Source organism: Drosophila biarmipes, chromosome 2L (assembly GCF_025231255.1).
Source record: "Drosophila biarmipes strain raj3 chromosome 2L, RU_DBia_V1.1, whole genome shotgun sequence".
In the NCBI taxonomy this organism is placed as follows: Eukaryota; Metazoa; Arthropoda; class Insecta; order Diptera; family Drosophilidae; genus Drosophila; species Drosophila biarmipes.
Window position 1 is genome coordinate 5,245,098 of NC_066612.1, and position 20,325 is coordinate 5,265,422.

General features: G+C 37.9%; 1 protein-coding gene across 8 annotated transcripts in view; it reads left to right on the forward strand.

Annotated features, from left to right (window-relative positions):
• LOC108033591 (fibronectin type-III domain-containing protein 3A) overlaps positions 1-20,325 on the forward strand; it is a 260,877-nt gene that overhangs the window by 235,411 nt on the left and 5,141 nt on the right. For 7 of the 8 annotated variants that reach the window (XM_050885609.1, XM_050885606.1, XM_017107937.3 and 4 more), the window contains 2 exons: positions 14,034-14,203; positions 19,847-20,270. In XM_050885609.1, coding sequence (XP_050741566.1) covers positions 14,034-14,203; positions 19,847-20,270 — 594 coding nt within the window. Of the gene's footprint in view, positions 1-14,033; positions 14,204-19,390; positions 19,778-19,846; positions 20,271-20,325 lie in introns of those variants that run through there. The other variant, XM_050885612.1, reaches the window with a different exon arrangement.

Consider the following 20,325-nt stretch of genomic DNA (forward strand, 5'->3'; position numbering starts at 1 on the left):
GCAATTTATAAAATTGTATCTGTATCTGTATCTCTAACTATATCTGTGAGTGACCCGCTAAGCGTCTAATTATGCGCGGATACAGATACGGAGTGTGTATGTCTGGTGGATACATTCTTCTTGAGTTTTATTAAAATCTTTCCGCCGCTGGAAAAATCTCTTTCTTTCTGTGAAAAATCTGTGTGCTGATGCCGCTGCCGTTGGAATTTTCTCGTTTTCCGTTTTGCTAATTTCTGCGCATTTGGCTTCGGCTTTGGCACTGCCATTTTCACTTTGCCATTCATGACTTGGCTCTGGCTTTTGGGCTGCGTGTTTATTGCATCCGTTTTGTGGCATACTTTTCGTGCCGCTTTTGTTGCTATTTTTTTCTATTTTTCTTTTTATTTTTTTATGCTATTTTTTTTTAGCTGCAGCTAAGCACGAAGCGGATATTGTCACTTTTGCAATTACAACGCGCATAACTTTGCACAAAAAATAAAAATAAAATGCACGCCATAGAAAATTGCCTTGGCAAAGGCAAACATTGAATGAAAATGGAGGGAGATATATTAAAAAAAGAAAGAAAAAAAGAATAAACGGGGAAAGAAGCGATGCAGAGATAAGCAAAAACAAATTCATAAAAAAATGTATAAAGCTAAATATACAATTCAGTGGAAAACAATTCAGCAAAGCAGAGGAGGGCAAACAAATGGAAAGAGTTTCCAGCAAAATAAATGGGATCAAGGCAAGGCAAACGGAATTAAATCAAAACAAGAAGTCAAGTGTGCCAAGTACCAGATTAAAACTGTAAGCAGGAATAGTATCTTAAATCCATATTAAGATACACTCATGCAGTCACAACGTTGAAGCTTTGATTTAAATTAAATTTAGGTAACCCTTTTGGCACGTGTTGAAGATAAACTGGATTATTTCCAAGACCATATAATTTCAATAGGCAAAACTAGGCAAGATACTAAAATTCAATCCGAATTTGGTCAAATTCAATCAACTAGATTTTGTTTAAAATATACCTTCATTTTTTAAACCCCATAATCCAATCTCAATTGTATGTCAAGAGTTTACCAGCCACATTCGTTCCAGTCTCAATAGCCATTTTTCCAAACCGATCTTCACAAGAAAGCAAAGCGGATAAATAACCGAACCCGTCGACAACTTTCACATTTTCGGCCACAATGAAAACAAAAATATTTCTTCAGAGCGCTCAACTTTGGCATATTTTTTTATGTCGGGCCCTCGAAAAAATCAAAGACAAACGAGGCGCGTGCAAAAGATAAAAAAAAATAAAACGAAATCTCCGAAATCTTTGAAAAAAAAGTATCGGACGAGTTCAACGAACGCAAATGAAGAAGAGAAAAAACTAAACAAAACCAGCCAAAAAGTCACGAAAAGAGATGGGAAAAAATTGTTATAAACAGCCAGCATATAATTAACACAATGAAATGCAAAAGTAAGCAAAGGAAATCGAAGAAAAAAATTGTTAAACAATTTTTGTTTGGCAGTCAAAAGTGCCAAGATGTTTGCCAAAGACTTGCCAAATTTCCAGGGCTGAAATTCCAGCGAAAAATACTTATCTTTTTATTTTTATATCTTAAAAATAACGAAAGAAAATCAATAAAAAATGAAGAATGCAGAAAACAAAGCGCTAAAAACGCATTCAATCAAATGCCATGTTAAAAAAAAAAACAAAATAATAATTAAATAACTTGGCTGGAAATTTCTGACGAATGTCGCCTGCATAAACAAAAAGGCAGCAAATAAATGCCGGCCATAAATTGTTGGCGTAAAAATGTTTTTAATTTGCTGTTAAAGACAAAAAATTTAATTAATACTTGTTTATAAAGTCGCAACAAATGGCTTTATACTCGAAGGAATTATGGCTTTATCAAGATGATAACTGTTCATTTTTCTATGTTTTTCGCAACAGATACTGCAATTCAAGATAAATTTTATACTTTAGATAGCAAGGACACATTTTTTTTTATACAATCAGTACCATAATTTTTCATACTCAATGGAATTATGGCTTTATCAAGATGATAACTGCTCGTTTTGCTATGTTTTTCGGAAAAGATACTGCAATTTAAGATAAATTTAGACTTTAGATAGCAAGAATAAATGTTTTTTAATACAATCAGTACCATAATTTTTCAACCTTAATATGCGCGAATGAAATCAATCTGTCGAAATCTGTCAAATTGATTAAACTCCGCAAAATTGCCTCTGTCAATTGTGATTTATTTTTTTTTAATATTCGTCGGCGATCTTTCGCCCACCAATCAGTGTTCATTAAGGGGCGTGAGGACAAAAACAACAGGCAAAATTAATATTGCCATAAAGCGCTCATAAAATATGTTAAATAAAAGAAATGGAAATCCATAAACATATAGATATGTGGACGACATCGGTGATGGACAGTGGGTGAAAGGGCGCTTTATATACGTATTTAGGTGGCTGTCAAAGTGACGCCATTTACGGTTTGACAGGCACAACAACAGCAAAAACAACAAATTACAGCAGGCGTCGTTAGTCTGTCTGAATCTCGACGTCAGGATGAGGCACGTTAGGATAAGGCATGGGAAAGGCGGGCGGTTCTGAAGCGACATATGTGGATGGCAGTTAAAATTGCTCGCAAGCTGTCAATAAATTCAGCTTAAATCACGTAAAAGTTGCCGATGAAAAAGGCAGAGAGCAATTTTTGCTATAGCTGGAAAACAAAAAATGAATTCACAAAAGTTTTGGTAAACAATCGCAAATAATTGAGTTCATACATTTTTACCAAGTTAATATATACAGATAAAAGTTGAAAGTGGAAAAACCATTAATTAAAAAAAAATATAAGAAGGCAAAATATTGGATGCTATCTCTAGTATATACTTTGAAAAATTATAAAACTATTAATTTTCAAGATTTATTTTACCCTTCTATTTGCTTTTAAAGGCTTGTATTATAATTTATCTATACAGATTTATCCATTACAAAAAACAATTAAAGCAAAGCTTGTGGAAAATTGAAAATATTTCCTTTTCCTTTCGTTTAAAAACCTTCAATTAGACGTATTTAATTTGTATTTTACGCCGGAATTTTCTTCGCCCATGAAGGGTTGCTGTCCCAAAACGAAGAAAGGATGATTAATTAAGGTTATCGTGATTAATGTTCTGGGTCGAACCCCAAGGCCTTAGCATACAAACTAGCGAGGCGAACGACTGGCGGACGAGAACCTTTTCGAGAGGCAAGAAAACAATGACCACAAGGCGGCAGTCTAGATACATTTTGGGTAAAGATGTGTTTGTGTATTTCCCACTGACCCAAATCCGGGGCGACACCTCAAGGGGGAGTGGCCGGTGGGAGTTGAGAAGCCAGAGGTGGCAGGTGGGACGCCGGAACTCAACAGCTGAGCAAACATTTGATCTGGCCGCGGTTCAGTGGCGCTCAAACTGTGACAGGTGCAAATTGTTGAACCACTGGCTGCCTCTCGTGTTCTTGGACACCTGTACTGGGTCACACACACACACAAACACCCGCAGGCCCTTTTCCCCGGATTTTCCGGCTGCCATTTGTTTTCCTGTTGTCTCCCGTTTCGTTTTTTTGTTGTTTTTCCTGTCCAAGTTTTATTGGTCTGCGTCTGAGTTAAGTCTGTTTGAATTTTCTTGTTGTCCTGGGGAGTTTTTCCATGTTCTGTCCTTGAAGTATCCTCCGTGGCTGCGGCCTTATAAATCTTCTTTTGCCCAAAATGGCGCAGCACGTAAATCGTTATTAGTATGGGTATGCGTGTGGCTGGACAATGGTGGTCAAAATAATAGGATTGGGTGGTAGGCATGGCTATATGGGCTTTTAAGCTCTATTGTTATTTTCTTTGTTTCTTTAAAAAAAGTGTGTACTAAAAGTTTGAACAGAAAATTATTCTGAGAGTTCCACAGAATTTAAGTATTTTCACAGCAAGGAAATACATTTTTTAAAACTCTTTTTAATATTTTCTTACATTTTTGTACTTTCTAGAATATATTAAAATTATTTTGGAGAATACTTCCTACCATATCTGCAAAGTATAAGCGATTTTCCAAATTATTTTACTTTATTAAGTAAATCATCATAATATTTATAATTCTACCCTCACCTGTTAATATGATTCTTTCGCTGCAAGAAAATAAATTATTTTCTGCTTCGGCTATCAGCGAGCTTAGCCACATTTTGTCTTTTCACTTTTGTTTTGGCTCACTCGTGTTGCCAACTAATTGTACCGCCCCCTTTGCCCCGCCCACTTTGCTTTGCATGTGCTCAACAATTTATGATCACTGCGGCTTAGGGGAGTAGTGGAAAAAGTAAGGAAAAAGAATAACGAATTCAAGAAAAAAGCGCAGCAGCATCGTTTGTCGCGGCATAAATAAAATTAATTATTCAGGCAAGAAGGCATCGGCTTTGGCTTTTGCTTTGACTTCAGCCAAAACGGCTAAATGGCCAGCTGGCAAAGTCCACAAAACCCAGCGATACAAACCAAAGCCGTAAAAGTCAAGAACAACAGCGAATTGAAATTTAAGTGCCGCCAAAAGGCAAAAGTCGTGGTCTTAAATACGCTCGAATAAAATGGGGAACGAAAAGGTATTATTGTCTGCTAGAAGCAACAATTACTTATCCGAGGACAAACAAATATTTATCATCTGAGGAGAGGCTATTTTACACAGTAAACATAGGTTGTCGAGCTCGAAAATGCAGATGCTTGAATAGATTTTGGGATGAGGAACAGAGGACAGATTTTACTTTGAAGGAAAATAAATAAATAACAATTTATTCAAATTGTTATTTCAATTTGTCTCCATCTTTATTTTGACCAAAGTGTAAGTAGTCTTAACCAAAGCAAACTATTCTGAAAGCTAATTTTAAACCATTAGCGTAAATCTCGCCATTCCCGTAGCTAATGAATCTTATGGACAAAAATTACTCTTCTCGGAAATCCTGTAACACCCTTTGCTCCGCTTAAATATCTTAACAAAACAACGGGCTGAAACAAAGCAAACAAAAGCCAAAGGGAAAGGAAACAAGCAAACAACGGTTAACCTATAGCTCTGCAGATGACCACGCCCCCTGCCTTAGTTATCGCCCCCAATTCTGTGGAGTCGAGTCTGCGGGGGAAAATTAATTAAGCACGCTTTAAATTTGATTTCATTTGTTTTCGTTCCGCCAGTTTCTTTCGGTTCACTTAATTGTACTTAAAAAAAATCTATTTAAATAGAATATATTGTTGGGATAATAAATAAATATTTGGGATATATTAAAAAAAGATATAAGTAGAAAATACTGCATACTTTTGGGTTCAATTAATTGTAACACACACAAAACCCATTTTGTAATAGAATATTTTATTGGAATAGAAAATAAATTGTCCAGAGGTACTCAGGAATATTTAAAAAATATACATATATAAATAAAAAGAATGTTTAAATACTGCGTTTTTATTGGATTGAACTCTGGCTTTACCTAATTTTATTTAGTTATTTATAAAGAATATATAGTAGAAATAATAATACAATATTGTTGGGATATTTATGGATATCTCCTCAAGATAATAAGTAAATTTTCCAGAGATAGTCAGTGATGGGTTTATAAGTATAAATACTACATTTTTTATAGCATACATGCTGGCGCTTTTTATGAGGATTTTGGACTTCTGCTTTGCATCATAATTTTGTGTATTTTAAACCCTTTTTGATTTTTAAAATATATGTTTATCTTATTTTTTTGCTTTCCTTTTTAAAATTGGCATTCATATGAACCTTGTAAAATAAGGCTTTTGATAGAATGATTTTTGGTCAAGTGTACTACTTCTGCACCCCTTTCTGACCACCTTTACCCCCCCTGTGCCCGTTTGTTACTTTTCCCCTTCCCTTGGCTTTGGTCATTCGTCTTCCATTTCGTGTTTTAATGAGCTTCATGCGCCGCACGCTGATTTCGCTTTCTTCGCCTTTTTCTCTTTTTGTTTCGCCTTGGCTTGTTATTATTATTGTTTCTTCTCTTCCACTCTGGGCTCTCCCCACCCGCCCCCTCCGCCCGGTAATATTTAATTTTTGTTTTTTTCTCTGCCCGCTCTCTGGCAAATTGCAAATTGCGGGTTAGCATTTCTTAATGTCAATGCCATTGTAGCGGGCAGAAGAAGAATTACTCCGACGGTTGGTGGGGGGTGTCTGGAGGGCGAAGAAAGAGAATCCCAGGGGGAGGGCGACGAAACAAGAGAGCAGAACGAAGTGGGCGAACTCTCCACAGTAACAGAATCTTACACTGAACAAATTGCAGTTGTAACTTAGAAAAGAATGATCTTTTGTCGAAATTCTTGGGCAATTGAAATATGAATTTTAGTTTCCGTTATATCTATATAAATATGAAGTATATTTTTTGTTATAAATAAATATAATACCTATATTTTATAACACTTAACATTTGGAATTAGGGTTTTTAGGATAAAATTCTAAAACTAATTGGCAATTCAATTATATAAACTTATATACTGAAATTCTTTTTTAAGATTTGCTAGATTGATCAAACATAAATAAAATGTAAACCTTGGAACCTTTGCATTTTTAAGCATTTTATATGTAAAATCCGTAATATTTAGTAAAAATATTTAATGAATATATATTAAATTATAATATAATTATAATATAATACTCATTTAAAAATTTGAATGTAAAATAAATTTATTTAATTATTTAATTAATTCATTTAATTATAGACCTTATAAGATTTTTAATATTACCTTAAGTTCTTGAAGATTTGTAACCATGAGAGATTTTCAAAGAACTTTTTCCCATGCAGATGCCCTGGGCAGAACAACGATAATACAGCTCTGCCATTCCCCTTATTTTTTCGGCTTAAGTGGGCAAGTTAATTGAATTGGGGCTTATGCGATGGGGGAGGAGTGGGCTGTGGGCGGGAATACAGTCCCTGCTAATTGTTAATTGCCCGGGGTGAATGGTGGCCCAGAAGAAGAAGGAAAAGCAGCCAGGAGCCCTGCATGCATTTATGGTAATGCGAAAGGCGAACGCCGAATGGCGAGTGGCGAAAATCGAAACAAACCGAAAGCCCAGCGGGTGAAATTGAAGTGCGGATCTGGCCGAAAGTGCAACAAATTGAAAGTGTTAACGATTGTGGCTAGAACCGCCGGAAGGGGCTGCTTGGTGCTTCCCGAAATAATTAAACACGCTGATTAAATGGAGCCATAATTGCTGGCGCGCGGGGGGTCCAAATTGAAAAGCAGGCAGCTGGGAAATAAAAGTTGGCGAAACTTTCGCGATTCGCTTAAAGGATTGCGGCGCACTTCAGGATTTATATGCATGTTTAACAATCTGGTTTGATTTCACTGAGACAATTAAGCAATTTAAATGACAAATGACTTTCTGGCTGGCACAGAATCATTTATCAAATTTGATTATGTTTTAAAAGAAACATTTTTTTTACAACTAAAAAAGCACAATTATAAATAAAATAAATTCAATTCAACTTATATTTATTAAGTTTTGTTGATATAAAGTTGCAACTTATAAATATACATAAAATATATTATTCTTAAGTTCATGATATCTTAATGTATTTAAAAAAAATCCTTACATTTGCTGTTAGTTTCAAAATTTTAAATATTTTAAAATTTTTCAATTAAGAGAATTGAATGTTATTTAACCTCATCTAATTAGATTTAAATTCGAAATACATTTTAAACATTTAAATTCACCTTTAATTAAATCGAATTTAAAGCTATCCATTTCCGTTTCAATATATTACCCAGCAAATCCCTTAACCGCTTCTTAATTGTTTCCAAATTCCCTGGCTTAACATCCCCAACCTTTTTGGCTGCCCACCTCCTGAAAACCTCCACTCATCGGTATAAATCTCGTAACTAAACCGAAAATACGCGCCATTAACCCCGCCAACCACCTGATACATTATGCACCTGATACGGCCAAGACATTAATTTAGAGCCCGCCCAGGAAGCCCTCTTTCACTTCCAACTCGACTTGGCTGAAAGAGACAAAACCAATAAACCAAATGCTGACTAACAGCCTTGTTCGTGTCACAGACCAAGGTCAGAGGGCGGGCCTTTGGGGGAGGGCCCATGTTTTATCGCTCAGACAACGCGCAATTTTTCGTTTTAATAACAATATTTACTCATCATAAAGTATAAATGAAGGCATAATGTGTTGACGGGCTGTGTGTATCTGTATTTGCCTGTATATGCTGACATTAATATGTATATAACCGCTGGCAAATTGGTGTTTTTGCGTGGGTGGCCACAGATGGCTGCCACGCCCACTTTTCCCCTGACTGCTGACACCGAATTTTCACGGCTGTTCCAACGCTTTTCCTGCTTCTTTTTTTCCTGTTGGTTTTTTGTTAAGCCACTTTGTCGTTGTCTATGAGGACTTCACTTAGGTGACATACGAAAAGCCAATATTTCCATTACAGGGGGGGAGGCAGAGGCTGCGTGTTTGTCTCGTCAAAGATATTGGAAATTTGAAAAATATGAAGGGCATAGGGTACTGGGAAAATAATAAACAAAGTATAAAACATACCTATTGAAAAGTATTCAATGGACTTAAGTAAAATACAATGCTTTCTGTACTTTAAAGTATAAGATCGTTTATTGTATTTTTTTAAATCTATATCACATTTGTTAAGTTCTGAAATTTACCTATATATCATTAAGGGATCTATGCATTTTATTAGAATTTTAAAAATATTTTGGAACTATTTTTTGTTGCATCAACATTAATGTTTCTCACAGTGCATCCCGAAACAAAACGTGCGACACGTGCAGACTGGCAAATGGCGCTAGGTGGCGCCACCCCAACGCTTACGACCCCAGCTCCTGGGAAAATAGCTTTCCCCATTTTCCCACCGCCCCTCGGGTTTTTGCAACCCCGGGACTCCGCCGACAAACCATCAATCAATTGAGTCTTAGAGCATTTTGCTGCCTTCGATTTGCGGAGAAGCGTTTAACGGGGCGTATGCGCAATTAATGCGCGATGTCGTGAACAAAATGAAGAGAACTCTTTAAGACATTTTCTTCCCCAGCTTTCCTCGTTGGAATTCGTGAGTGTTCTGCTCTAATTGCATTTTGCGAAAGCTGTTTTTTGTTGCTTCTCATTTATTTATTTTTTGCCGTATTTTGTTTCATCATAATTATCGAGGTAATTGCGCACGCATCGTTAATCGGAGGTGAATTGGGGGGAAGGGGGCATTTTCCAGGGAGACTGAGAAGCTGGGAATCGGAGAAAAAGAGAGAGACAGGCAATTATCATGCGATGGGAATTCGAGATAAGTGAGGAAAAGTGTTGATTATAATGAGCCCACTAACCGCAAATTGCTCCAGATTCGCTGGGTAATTATCGAGAACATCAAAGCCAGCCCCTTGGGTGGCAAACTTTTCGCAATCAATGGTATCATATCGAATTGACACCCCCAGTCGAAGATGATTTGCATATCCTCCAATCAATCCGAACCATAAATCAAGCTCAAGACAATCGAAAGTTTATTCAACTCCCTGGGCATTCATCAAAGGCGAACGTGGATGAGAATAATATAGAAAATATTCGTATAATATGATAAATTCCTCGACAATAACTCACTTGCACATATCAAACAAGACATTCAATGCGAATCACAATCCCTACTTGAATTTCCTCAATCAGTGTTTTTGGTTTTGGGCTGCTAACCGAATTGTTATTAAGTTTATAGACATTTTGTGCGTGTTATGCGTGTGCGTGATGCCAGCAATCGGAACACCCAGACAACAGCCCTGACCCCTGACCCCTGGAAACCCCCCGACGCAATAGACAGACTGAGGGCTTGGGTCGAAGGAAGCCAAGTGGCTCAACAATGCGTAACAACAGGAAAGCAATAACCATTTGCAATTAGCCCAACGCGTTTGAGCCGCAACTTTATTTTGACACTGTCTGTGGAAGGAATGGAGTTGGAGTGGTTCAAAGGGGTCAAGGGGGGCTGAGACGGGGCAGGGTACAAGGTCAACGCATCGGGGCAGAAAATTGAAGTGTATGATGATGAACTAGCGAGGGGTGTTACCTGTGTTTTAAGGGGTTACAAGGGGGCTATGAAATATATACAATCATTTAACAATAAATGGGAAATGTTTCTCAAAGAATTATTTTTTTTTTGGTTGGGATACATTTTAGCTTCCTTCTAATTTTATTTAATTTGTAGTTTATTTTGATATATATAATTAATATTATATTCAGTTTAAATATTCTACAAAACATAATTTTATTATTTTAATAGTAAAGTTAAATGATAGCCTTTTATATTAATAAATTTAATTATTCTTCATTTTATTTACCATTTTACAAGTTAACTTAAATTTTATCTTAACACTTTTTTAATCTTTATTTTTTTTGTATATTAAATATTCTTTATATATGTATATTTATCTTATATTTTACTCAATTTAAATTTTCTTAAAAGCATGTTTTTTTCTGTCTAAAAAGTTGAGTCACACTTTAGCTAATTATATTTGTTTTTTTCATATTCTATATTGTATTTAATTGGAAAATAATTTTAAAAAATGTATGAAAGCTTAATGTGCTAAACACTTTATTTTCAAACAGTTTACCTTAATAAGTGAATAAAACAGTTCAAAAAAGATTAAGTTCTCCTACAAACTATGTGAACGCTGTGAATCCTCAAGATGGCAAAACTAAGCTAAAGACTTAATCATTTCCTCCAAAAGTTGTCCCATCTAATGCAGACTTTTAAGCTCATTTTGGACTTAAAATCATAAAGCATAAACTATTTAAATTTCCGCAATGGTTGGTACTCCCCTGGAACTCCTGGGTAACTTACACTTTCCTTGGCCAAAATACCTCGCCAACCAAGAACCCCGGCCCCAAATCGCTGCTTAAGCAGTTTAGCATTAATTAAGTTTGAGTGGAAGTTGCAGACGGGGAGGTTTAGTCGCTGAAGTATGGTACTTAATTTAACCGTCTGTCTGCTGGCCAAGTGATAAGCTATGCCCCCTCTGCAGCCGCGCCACTGCCCCGTAGGCAACCCCCTTTTTGCGCCCAACTAATTGCTGTCTTTTAGCACTTGAGGGGGAAATTCACTTGCCATCGTCCATCTCGCTCTCGGAACGGTGTGCATTTCCTGGCCAGACAATCTTCTGCGCCCGCTGAAACCCCCTAAGCCCCCTTCTTCGGAATGATTAACTGCACTGGGGGTATTGTGTTGGGCAGGGAGGAAAAGCGGGAAAAGTTTATCAGCCATCATCGGTTTTCCGCTTTTCACTCGCATTATGCGTCAGCGCACTAAACCAACATTTTTACACCTAAGAGTGGATCAAGGGAGCTCCCGCAGTCCGGTCTCCGGACAGGGTCTCCCGAAGACCACCAGTCTGGTCACTTCTGCCGGCGGATGGCATTTAACGCCTGATTGAACGGCGGGGCCCAGCATTTTCGGCCTCAATGGGTGCGAGACATGGCTAAGCGTATTAACAGCCGCATTACCGTTAAGTTTACAATTTAACTATTAAAGCGAAGGCGGGGGAATCCCCGCTAACACCCCGTTCGACACACCGCCGCACGATAACCCCCCCACAATCCATTAGCCGACATTACGCATACGCCGCGTGGTGTCCATAAAAAATGCAACTCTGCATTGTTTAGCCAGCGAAACAGAACAGAAGGTGCGCTGAAAAGTAGGAAAAAAAAGCTAGAAGGCAGGGAAAATGCTGCGAGAAAAAAATAAACTAAAAAATAGTAGTGGGAAATGCCGAAAAGGGGCCACAAGTGGGCGTGGCCACGCCTGCCCCTCTACGTGCCCCGGCATGCAAAGTGCAATTCTGCAGCTGGGAATCGCATTTTAACCCATCCATATTGATGTGCAAACATGGAATGCATTTTATGATGAACATGGATTTCTGGCTCGCTTTTTTGTGTCGCTCTGGCTCGCTTTTAAATATTTATGGTTATGTTAAAGCGTGGGAATTTAAGTAAGGCGGCGTCAAGTGAGGGCAAACATTTAATCTTTCCTGCCTCAACATATCGCATTCATAATTAATCATAACGAAATAACCAATAAGTGCATTCCTTTGATTTATTGAATGGTAAAAACCGTATTATATTTACAAATAATTCGATTACTACACTTCAAAGGCAGTTTTATCAAGGCATCTGGTGGCCTTATCATTTATTTACCCGAATTAATAATATAATTGTAATAAAATATTTAATATTTAAGCTTCCACATATAGTATTTTAAATCAATCATAAAGAAATAACCAATAAATGCTTTCCTTTGATTTGTTGAATGGTAAAAACCACATTATTATTACCAGGGTACTTACAACTAATTCAATTATTACACTTCAAGTGCAGTTTTATCAAGAAGTCTGCCGGCCTTATCATTTATCAAACCGAATTATGCGCTAATCTCGTCCAGACATCGTCCGTTAACAAATGTTTGCCCCATCCCCATCCTCGGACTTTTCCATTATTTTGCTCGTCGCATTGCAGCCAAAAAATGGATGGAGTCAAGCCGACGAGGAATAGAATTGAAAAGCAATACAAATCCACAAATCAAAATATATCTGAATTGTTTGAGGGGGGCTCAACTTTCGGGACGGTCCGCTGTCGTTTATTCTGTGGCGATGACATGCGACAACGTTGCAGCTGAAATGGATCCCCAGATGGAATGGAAATGGAAACGGCGGTGGCAGTGGAATGGTGCTTCTCTGATATTAGTATTATCCCCCCTCCCTAATGACAGCGGCGAAACCAGCTCCAGACAACGCCGGGCTATGATTCTGATTCCGAATCCGATGCCCTGCCAAGAACCCCCCACCCGAAAATTTCCCTCCCGCCCCTACTAGCCCTCCGAATCTCGATTTTTTTCGCTCCCTACGAAATGAGGCTGCCAAGAAATGTTTGCTCTAGAGATTTCTATGTCTCCAGCACATTTGTTAAAGCCAACTATCGAGAGGTCGGGGACGCTGGAAGTGGAGTGCAGTGCCTACGACAGGAGCGGAACGGAACGGAACGGGATGGGATGCGCTGGAACGGGGCAGGATATTAATCATGGGGCAGACTTAAATTGCAAATGAAATCGGAATTGGGCAACGGTGCGTATGCGTATCGTAGTTGAGTAGTTCGAGGCGACGAGGGAGCCAGAAATTGGCAGGCTCTGTCAAGCATTTTGTTGGCTGCAGCAAACACAAACATACATATTCAAATGCATGCACTGGGAGAATAAAATAGATGCGGATACTATGTAGATCCTGAAAAAGATACAATCATATAAAAAGATACTAGATACTAGATACTATGGTATGGATATGGTTGTTTTTTTTTTAAGAAACTACTTACATCTGATAAGTTTTTATGAGCTTGTATCATCAAGAATATATAAAATAATATTAATTTAAATTCTAATCAAAGTGTACACCACTTTTTTAGTTAAGAAAACTTTCTTTATGTCTGATATCATTATTTTAAAATAGTATAATAAGATTCGTAGGATATATATATATATTTCTTATTGAGATATATTAAGAAAGGCATCTCAAAAGCTATTGATTGTAGTTATGGTAGCACTTTTTAGAAAACATCTTAGTACCTTAGTAACCCTATCCAAAGTCTAGATAATCTTCTAAGCAATAAATTCCTCTCTGTGCATGGATGTTTGCACACATCCACAAAAAGACTGAGAGTCGGCTGGGGAGAGAGAGATATCCATTAAACAAACACAGAGAAATCGCCGCTGACATAAAGCAGCAATGGCTGTCCTGGCAATGTCCTGGAATCCCTATCCCCCAGCCGCCCTTCTCCCTCCTCCTTTCTCCCGCTTGTCTAGCTGTCGCCTCGCTGGCGCCAGCTGTCGCCTGCTTTAACTTGTGCCCTCATACATGACTCTGTGGCACATATATGTGTACTATATTGTATCCGCGAGGAGTGCTCACACTCACAGCCGCACACATCATCAGCATATTGCCGCTCGTTGGCGAATCTTAAGTAATTTGCCCCCCTTCCGCTCGCTACTTGCAGGTCCCGCCGTTCAGATGGTCTCCCAGAACCGACCTCCTCCCCCGATGCCGGTGCCCGTCCAGGTGCCCCAGTACGTCAACGAGAACGGCACGCTGACCCACGTGATGCTCTCGCCGCAGCAGTACCAGCAGCTCCATCCTGGCCAGGGGCACCTCCATCCAGCGCCATTCGTGAGTAGCCCTTCCCTTTGGAATACAAATATATGTATATTTAAGAGAAGTTGTTACCATTTTTAAAGATGGTAGCAGAGGTTACCCATCTCTGCAATTAGTTTTTCAAGTCCAATCGCTTTCTTTTAATAAAACATCCAATTAAATTTGATTAGTTATAGATTTTTTTATCAAATTAAAAATACGTTCTTAAAATCGTATGTTTGCTTATCACTTTAAATTAATTAAATTTTATTGATTACAAAAGATAAATACTTCGAGCCTTATTTTGGCTTAAAATTAACCTAAAAAATAGAGTTTCCCATAAAATTGCATATTTTCTAACCCATTGCTGAATAAATAACAACTTTCAAAATTTACATCAGGCTACGCTATTTTAAGAAAGAAAGAAATAGTTTAAAACATTCATGAAATACTTGCAAAATTTGTGAACTTTCCATTTTAAAATTTAATGTTATTCCTTAATTATAAAAATACTTATTTTATTTATAAGAAGTTAAAGGTTTTCAAGTTGTTGAGTAGTTGAGGTCTAATAGCTATTCATCTATTTAAAATATTTTTATTTCTTTTTTTCCCATAACCAAAGCCCATTTTTACATTTCAAAAATTGATTGAGAACCTAAGAAACTCAAGTTAAATGTGCCTGATAAAGAAAATTGAAATATTAAGAGCTTGCGCCAGGTAGCTCTCGACATTGTTAAGCAGGTTCCTAGAAATCTAAAGTAGGTACTTGCGATTTAACACCAATCAAACTCCAAATGAATCAGAGCTTCCTGTAAGTTAATTAATTGATACTGCTGTGCACTCTCCAAAGTGAGCCGAAAAACAGCAAATAAACAAACGGTTGGCAGTCGTATTGATAAGGTCGAACAGCGCCCATCCGAAAGGGAAGACGGCATCGGTATCGGTGTCTCATTTCCATCCCATTGGCGGGACTTCCTCCGCTTATCAATTAATTGACAGCTAATTGAGCGAACAACCAGCAATCAGCAGCAATAATAGCCCGATGCTTATTCGATTTTGCAACGCAACGCTGGGGCCCCCATGTGGGGGGGCGTTTGTAAAAATGATAATTTATTGACCAAATGTCGCCGCGCGGGGCAAACAAACCGGACTGGATCCGGGTGAGGCGGCGGTTCCAGGAAAACCGAATGCTGGCAACTCGAAACTATTCAATTGCAATGGCAGCCAGACTCTCCCGGCGCTAATATGCATTATGCAAACTGAACCGGGCCGAAACAATGGCTAAAATGGGTAAACTTTTTGCCTAAACAATAACAACAATTAAAGTAAAGTTTAAACAAAAACAAAAGCGGAAAAACAGTTGGCCAGCTGTCGGCGCTTTGTGCATTTATAATTTATTTATTTATCGGTTGGCTTAAGTTTAGTTTTAAAACTGCAATATCATTTTGTTCGCCTGCCTCTCTCCAGTTTCCGGGGAAAATCGCGAGGGAGGGCGGATGGTCTCGTCGGTAGAGTCGGTAAAGCGTGAAAATTGCATAACTAATTAGTCCATTTTCGCACAATTCCAAAGTCCCCCCGTGCATTGCTCAGTTAGTGACTCACAGTGCGCAAATATTTGAATGGCAAATGCACTCCGAGGCAGTTTATTTGCCATCTCAATTCGTTTCATTGCATTTCGCGAGCTGTCATTTAGGCGTGAGCTTTGACAATCGTTCTGCCAAGATGTTTGCCCAGAATGCTAATTAGGCGGCAGATAGCCAGGTTACTAACAAAGCTCTTAAAAAAGGATAAGTAAGATCTTGAGCTAGGGAAAGATCTGATGAGAGGCTAATAAACAACCCAAAAATGTTTGTTTATGCAAGTCATAGTTTTAAAAATATCAGAAAAATGACTTAAGGGGAATTTCCAAACATTAAATATATTTTTATAGGGTGATAAAACATTTACACGTACTGTTTATAACATTTGTAAGTCACGAATCAAAATTAAAATATTTCTGCTCAACATATTTTATTTTCATAACCACAAAACAATCTTTGGTTTATATGAGACCATATTCGAATTTAGTTTTTTTTGGTCAAAATAGTATTTTTATTTTTACGAAATTAATTAATCTAATTTTGCTAAACACTATATACACTTATTCAAGAATTTTATAATAATTTTTTTTTTAACAAATGTATTTTTTATGCATTTAAACAAACTTTGGGTTAACTTACTTTTACTTTAATATTTTTTTTATTTTTGTATTACAAATTTTTATCTTTAAAAAATACAAATACATTATTTGTAATTTTTTTTTGTTGCTCAATTATTTTTCCCAAATCATCCAAACACTTATTGCTATTTATTTTAATTTGACTGCTACAAATTAGAGTAGTTTAGATTTATTTCAGCGTTTTCAGGCCCATTAGCATGCGGAACTAGTTCGCTCCCATGGTGATGGGCCAAGTTCACAGTCGTCGGCTGCTGCATTCCATTTAAATTGGCTCCTAATTTGCAAAATGGCAAAGAAGCGAATAGAAAAAGATCGCTTGTTAACCAAAGCAGATGAGCGTTACCCATTCGCATCACGTTCCGAGCCCCCAACTGTTGCTCCCGCCGCCACTTATGTGTAATAATTTAATAATAACAATTTCATTGCACAGCATAAACATTCCCATCATCTCTTTAATGTGCACAAATGCTTGGCAACAACGAATTCTGGGCGAAATTTCACATTTTCAGAGCGGGAAAACAGCCGGAGATGGCCCGAACAAGCCGAGTTCGTGACTTGGCCAGACTATAAGCATGCAAATCCGGTTCTGGGCTAGCGCCTGGCGCACTTTAAATTCTGTTGCCCAACTACCCTCTTCGGGTTATTCATCGTGTTATTATCAATCGCTCAATTAAGCCAGAATTAATTGCCATGTGAATTATATAATTTCCATTGATTACGCGCCTTCCGGAGAGGGGTTTTTATTTACTGACACTTTGTCGCTGATTTATTTGCACATTGTAGACAAATCAAATAAATAAAAGAGCCGGACCAGCAAAAAACGTGTTCTTCTGTTTGGTTAAAATGTAATTGCTTTTAAAGTTGGTCACTTGATGTGGCAAAATTAATTAATTGCTTTAAGCTTTTTGAGAGAATTAAATTTTAAACATGTTTTTCTTCTAAAAATAAAACTAGAGATTATTTTTCCAGTGGCTAGACAGGCCTATAACTCCATTTGCATAACAATTTGTAGAGCTCTTAGCTAAAGTTAGTTAGCCTGGTTGGTCGTGCATGCTGCTGGCAACATTGTTGCTCATGACTTTTAATTGAACTCCACTTGAGCTGAACTTTGCTGTCACATTTTTACATAACCCGCCATTCCTAATGCCATTTCGCAGTGGAAAACTTGATTAATGCAGCGGGCAACAACTTCATCCGCCTCGGATTCCAGTTCCAGCCTGGACACATGTGGCTTCGTCACGCTCTGCGGCTGAAATGAAAGTGCCGAGTGCCGAATGCCTCCAACTCAGGCTCCATCTCAAGCCCCAACTTCGCCAATCCGACTTGACTGGCTGGGACTGAATTTTCCTTGACTTAATTAACAATTTGCTGCCACAACACAGCTGAAAAACACACTCGAGCTGGCATGGCCAGAATTTGGGAGCATTTTCGAAGAGGGGCCTTCGAGCATAGCCAGATCGAAATTAAGATAGACCCTACTCATTCAGTTTTATTTGCAACCATCAAATGACAATGGAGGTTGCCAAGACTTTTCTTAGAAGTATATATTTTAATATATTTTTTAAATGGCCAGCAGATTTGGCATCTGTTAACATAAAGAATTTTAAATAAAAGACGGTAAACATACAATTTATATAATATATTTTTGAGATTCGTTTTATTTGTGGTGAATTTTGAAAAGTTGTGTAAGGAATTTGATTATTTCCTTAGATCTATCTTTTTTATCTTAAAAACCTTCATTAGATTTTAAACTTAAAGCTTTTCATTGACATATAAAAAAAGGATCTGAACAATCATAGCTTTGAGTTAATATGTCAGATATTAAGAAAATATATATTCAACCTTTTTTTAATTTTTTAATTTAAAATAGTTATGGTTTTTGTTTTGCAAACTGGAATCTCAACCCCCTCTAGTGCGAGCCACTGCCCAACACACAGAGATTCGCACACAGCACCTTACAAATGGCAGTTTCCGCTCGTGTGTTTATGTTGAAATGTTTATAATTTGATTGTATGCTAATTTGCATAGTCGCTGCGCTAGTATCCATTATGCAACTTGAGTTGGGCACTCGAAACAGCGGTATCTGTCGCACCATTAAAACCGAAAGTGAAACCGAAACTCCCTCGCAGAACAAGTTGTAATCTTCTTTGTTTACCACATGTAACTCCAGTCTCTTTTGTTCTCCTTTATTATTTCTGCTGCTTCGAGCATAAAAACCGCAAAAAAAATCTCATTAACTTTGACCCATATTTTTGGCTTTTCATAGTTTATGACCATCCAAAAAAAAAAAGAACCGTGGAAAGAAACGCTTTAAAGTGTGCAAATTGCACAGGCCATAAAGCCAACTTTGGTCATGTAAAAACCGAAATTAGTGTAATTTCAGCGAACAACATTTGCCACAGTTTTGCAGCAATTGGTGGGGGCCAAATTATCAATCATCGGCTGGGCCAATTGTGCAATTTTTAGTTAATATGTATCTGTAGCATGCGGGCGTGGCTAATTGCCCATATACCGCAAAAGCAATTTGTTTAATGATCTACCGGGGAAAGCGATTTAGTCGGGAATTTCATTTGAATATTTTGAATGTGCCTGCTGATAAATACATACTTTAGAGATCCTCACAGAGGAACTGATTTTATTTAATTATTTTACACATTTAAATGGTAACTATTCACTTAAGTACAATCTATAGTTATTTATACAATTTGTATTTTTAGAAGGGAACCTAAGAAAGTATGTGGTTTTTTAAAAGCTCTTAGTACTGCTTTATATTTCTCTATATAAATACTTTTCAATGAGTCTCTTCCCAATGCCATACATTTTTTAATTGCAACTTTAAAAAATCGTTAAAATTTGAATTTTAAATGTAACTAATGAATAAAGGGCCACCCTAAAAATAGCGGTAGCCAACGGGCTAGTGTCTTAGCTAAGCCTTAGCAGGTATCCCAACCCTGGCTTGTGTCTGAGATGCTAGTATTTATACTAAAACTATGAAGTATTTTTTAGTGCATTCTACTGCCACCCACACGAATTATTAGTTAAATTTGTTAAACAAACGTCGCAGACGTTTTAGTTGTTATTTAAATGTATACTGATTAAGAAGTTCCTAGAAGAAATCAGGGCACTGCAAATTGAGCAGGAAAAAGTTAAGGAATTTATAGGGCGCCGGAAACGTAAACATTATCAGCCAGCATTGTGCAAAAGATAAGAAACCGAAAATCAATTAGCTACTATTGTTATCAGCTTGACTTTTTTAGTCGCGTGTTTGTTTCGAGAGATATTTTTAGCCAGCGTGTAAAATGTTGACGTGGTACATTTAAATATACACAATAATTATAAATGAAACGGAAATGGAGGAGGCCAATAAAACCGGCAAGAGGCTGCTTATAAAAGTAATATCCTAGGGATTCTTTTAACTTGTTTAACAGGCTAACTAACTGAGATGCTTTTGTATCTTTCAGATAAGCGCGAATGGCACTTCGCATTTCTACACCCCGGTGGCGGGCTATCCCGGCCCAGGACCTGCGGCCAATGGGCCACCACACTTCCATTTGCCGCCACCACCGCCACCCCAGCAGCAGGCGCCCCAAGGAGCACCTCCTCCACAACAGCAGCAGCAGCAGCAGGTGGCCCAGACCTCGGTGCAAGGAGCACCATCTGCAGTAGCCACTGGCGGAGTGACGGGAGCCCAAGGCGTGGGAGCATCGGCACCAGCCACTGGGCAGGCCACCCACTCGCACGCCCACTCACACGCCCACTTGCACACACACCCCCAGCCACTCCCACATTCCCCGCACTCGCCCTCGCCGCCCAACTACCGGGATGAGCGCAGCCAGCGGCAGCACAACAAGCTGCTCCGGAAGCTGGAGAAGCAGCGGGAGTCCAGTGAGTAGCCTTGAGAAGAACGATTCTTTTTATTCGCTCAGCTTGAAGAACTATC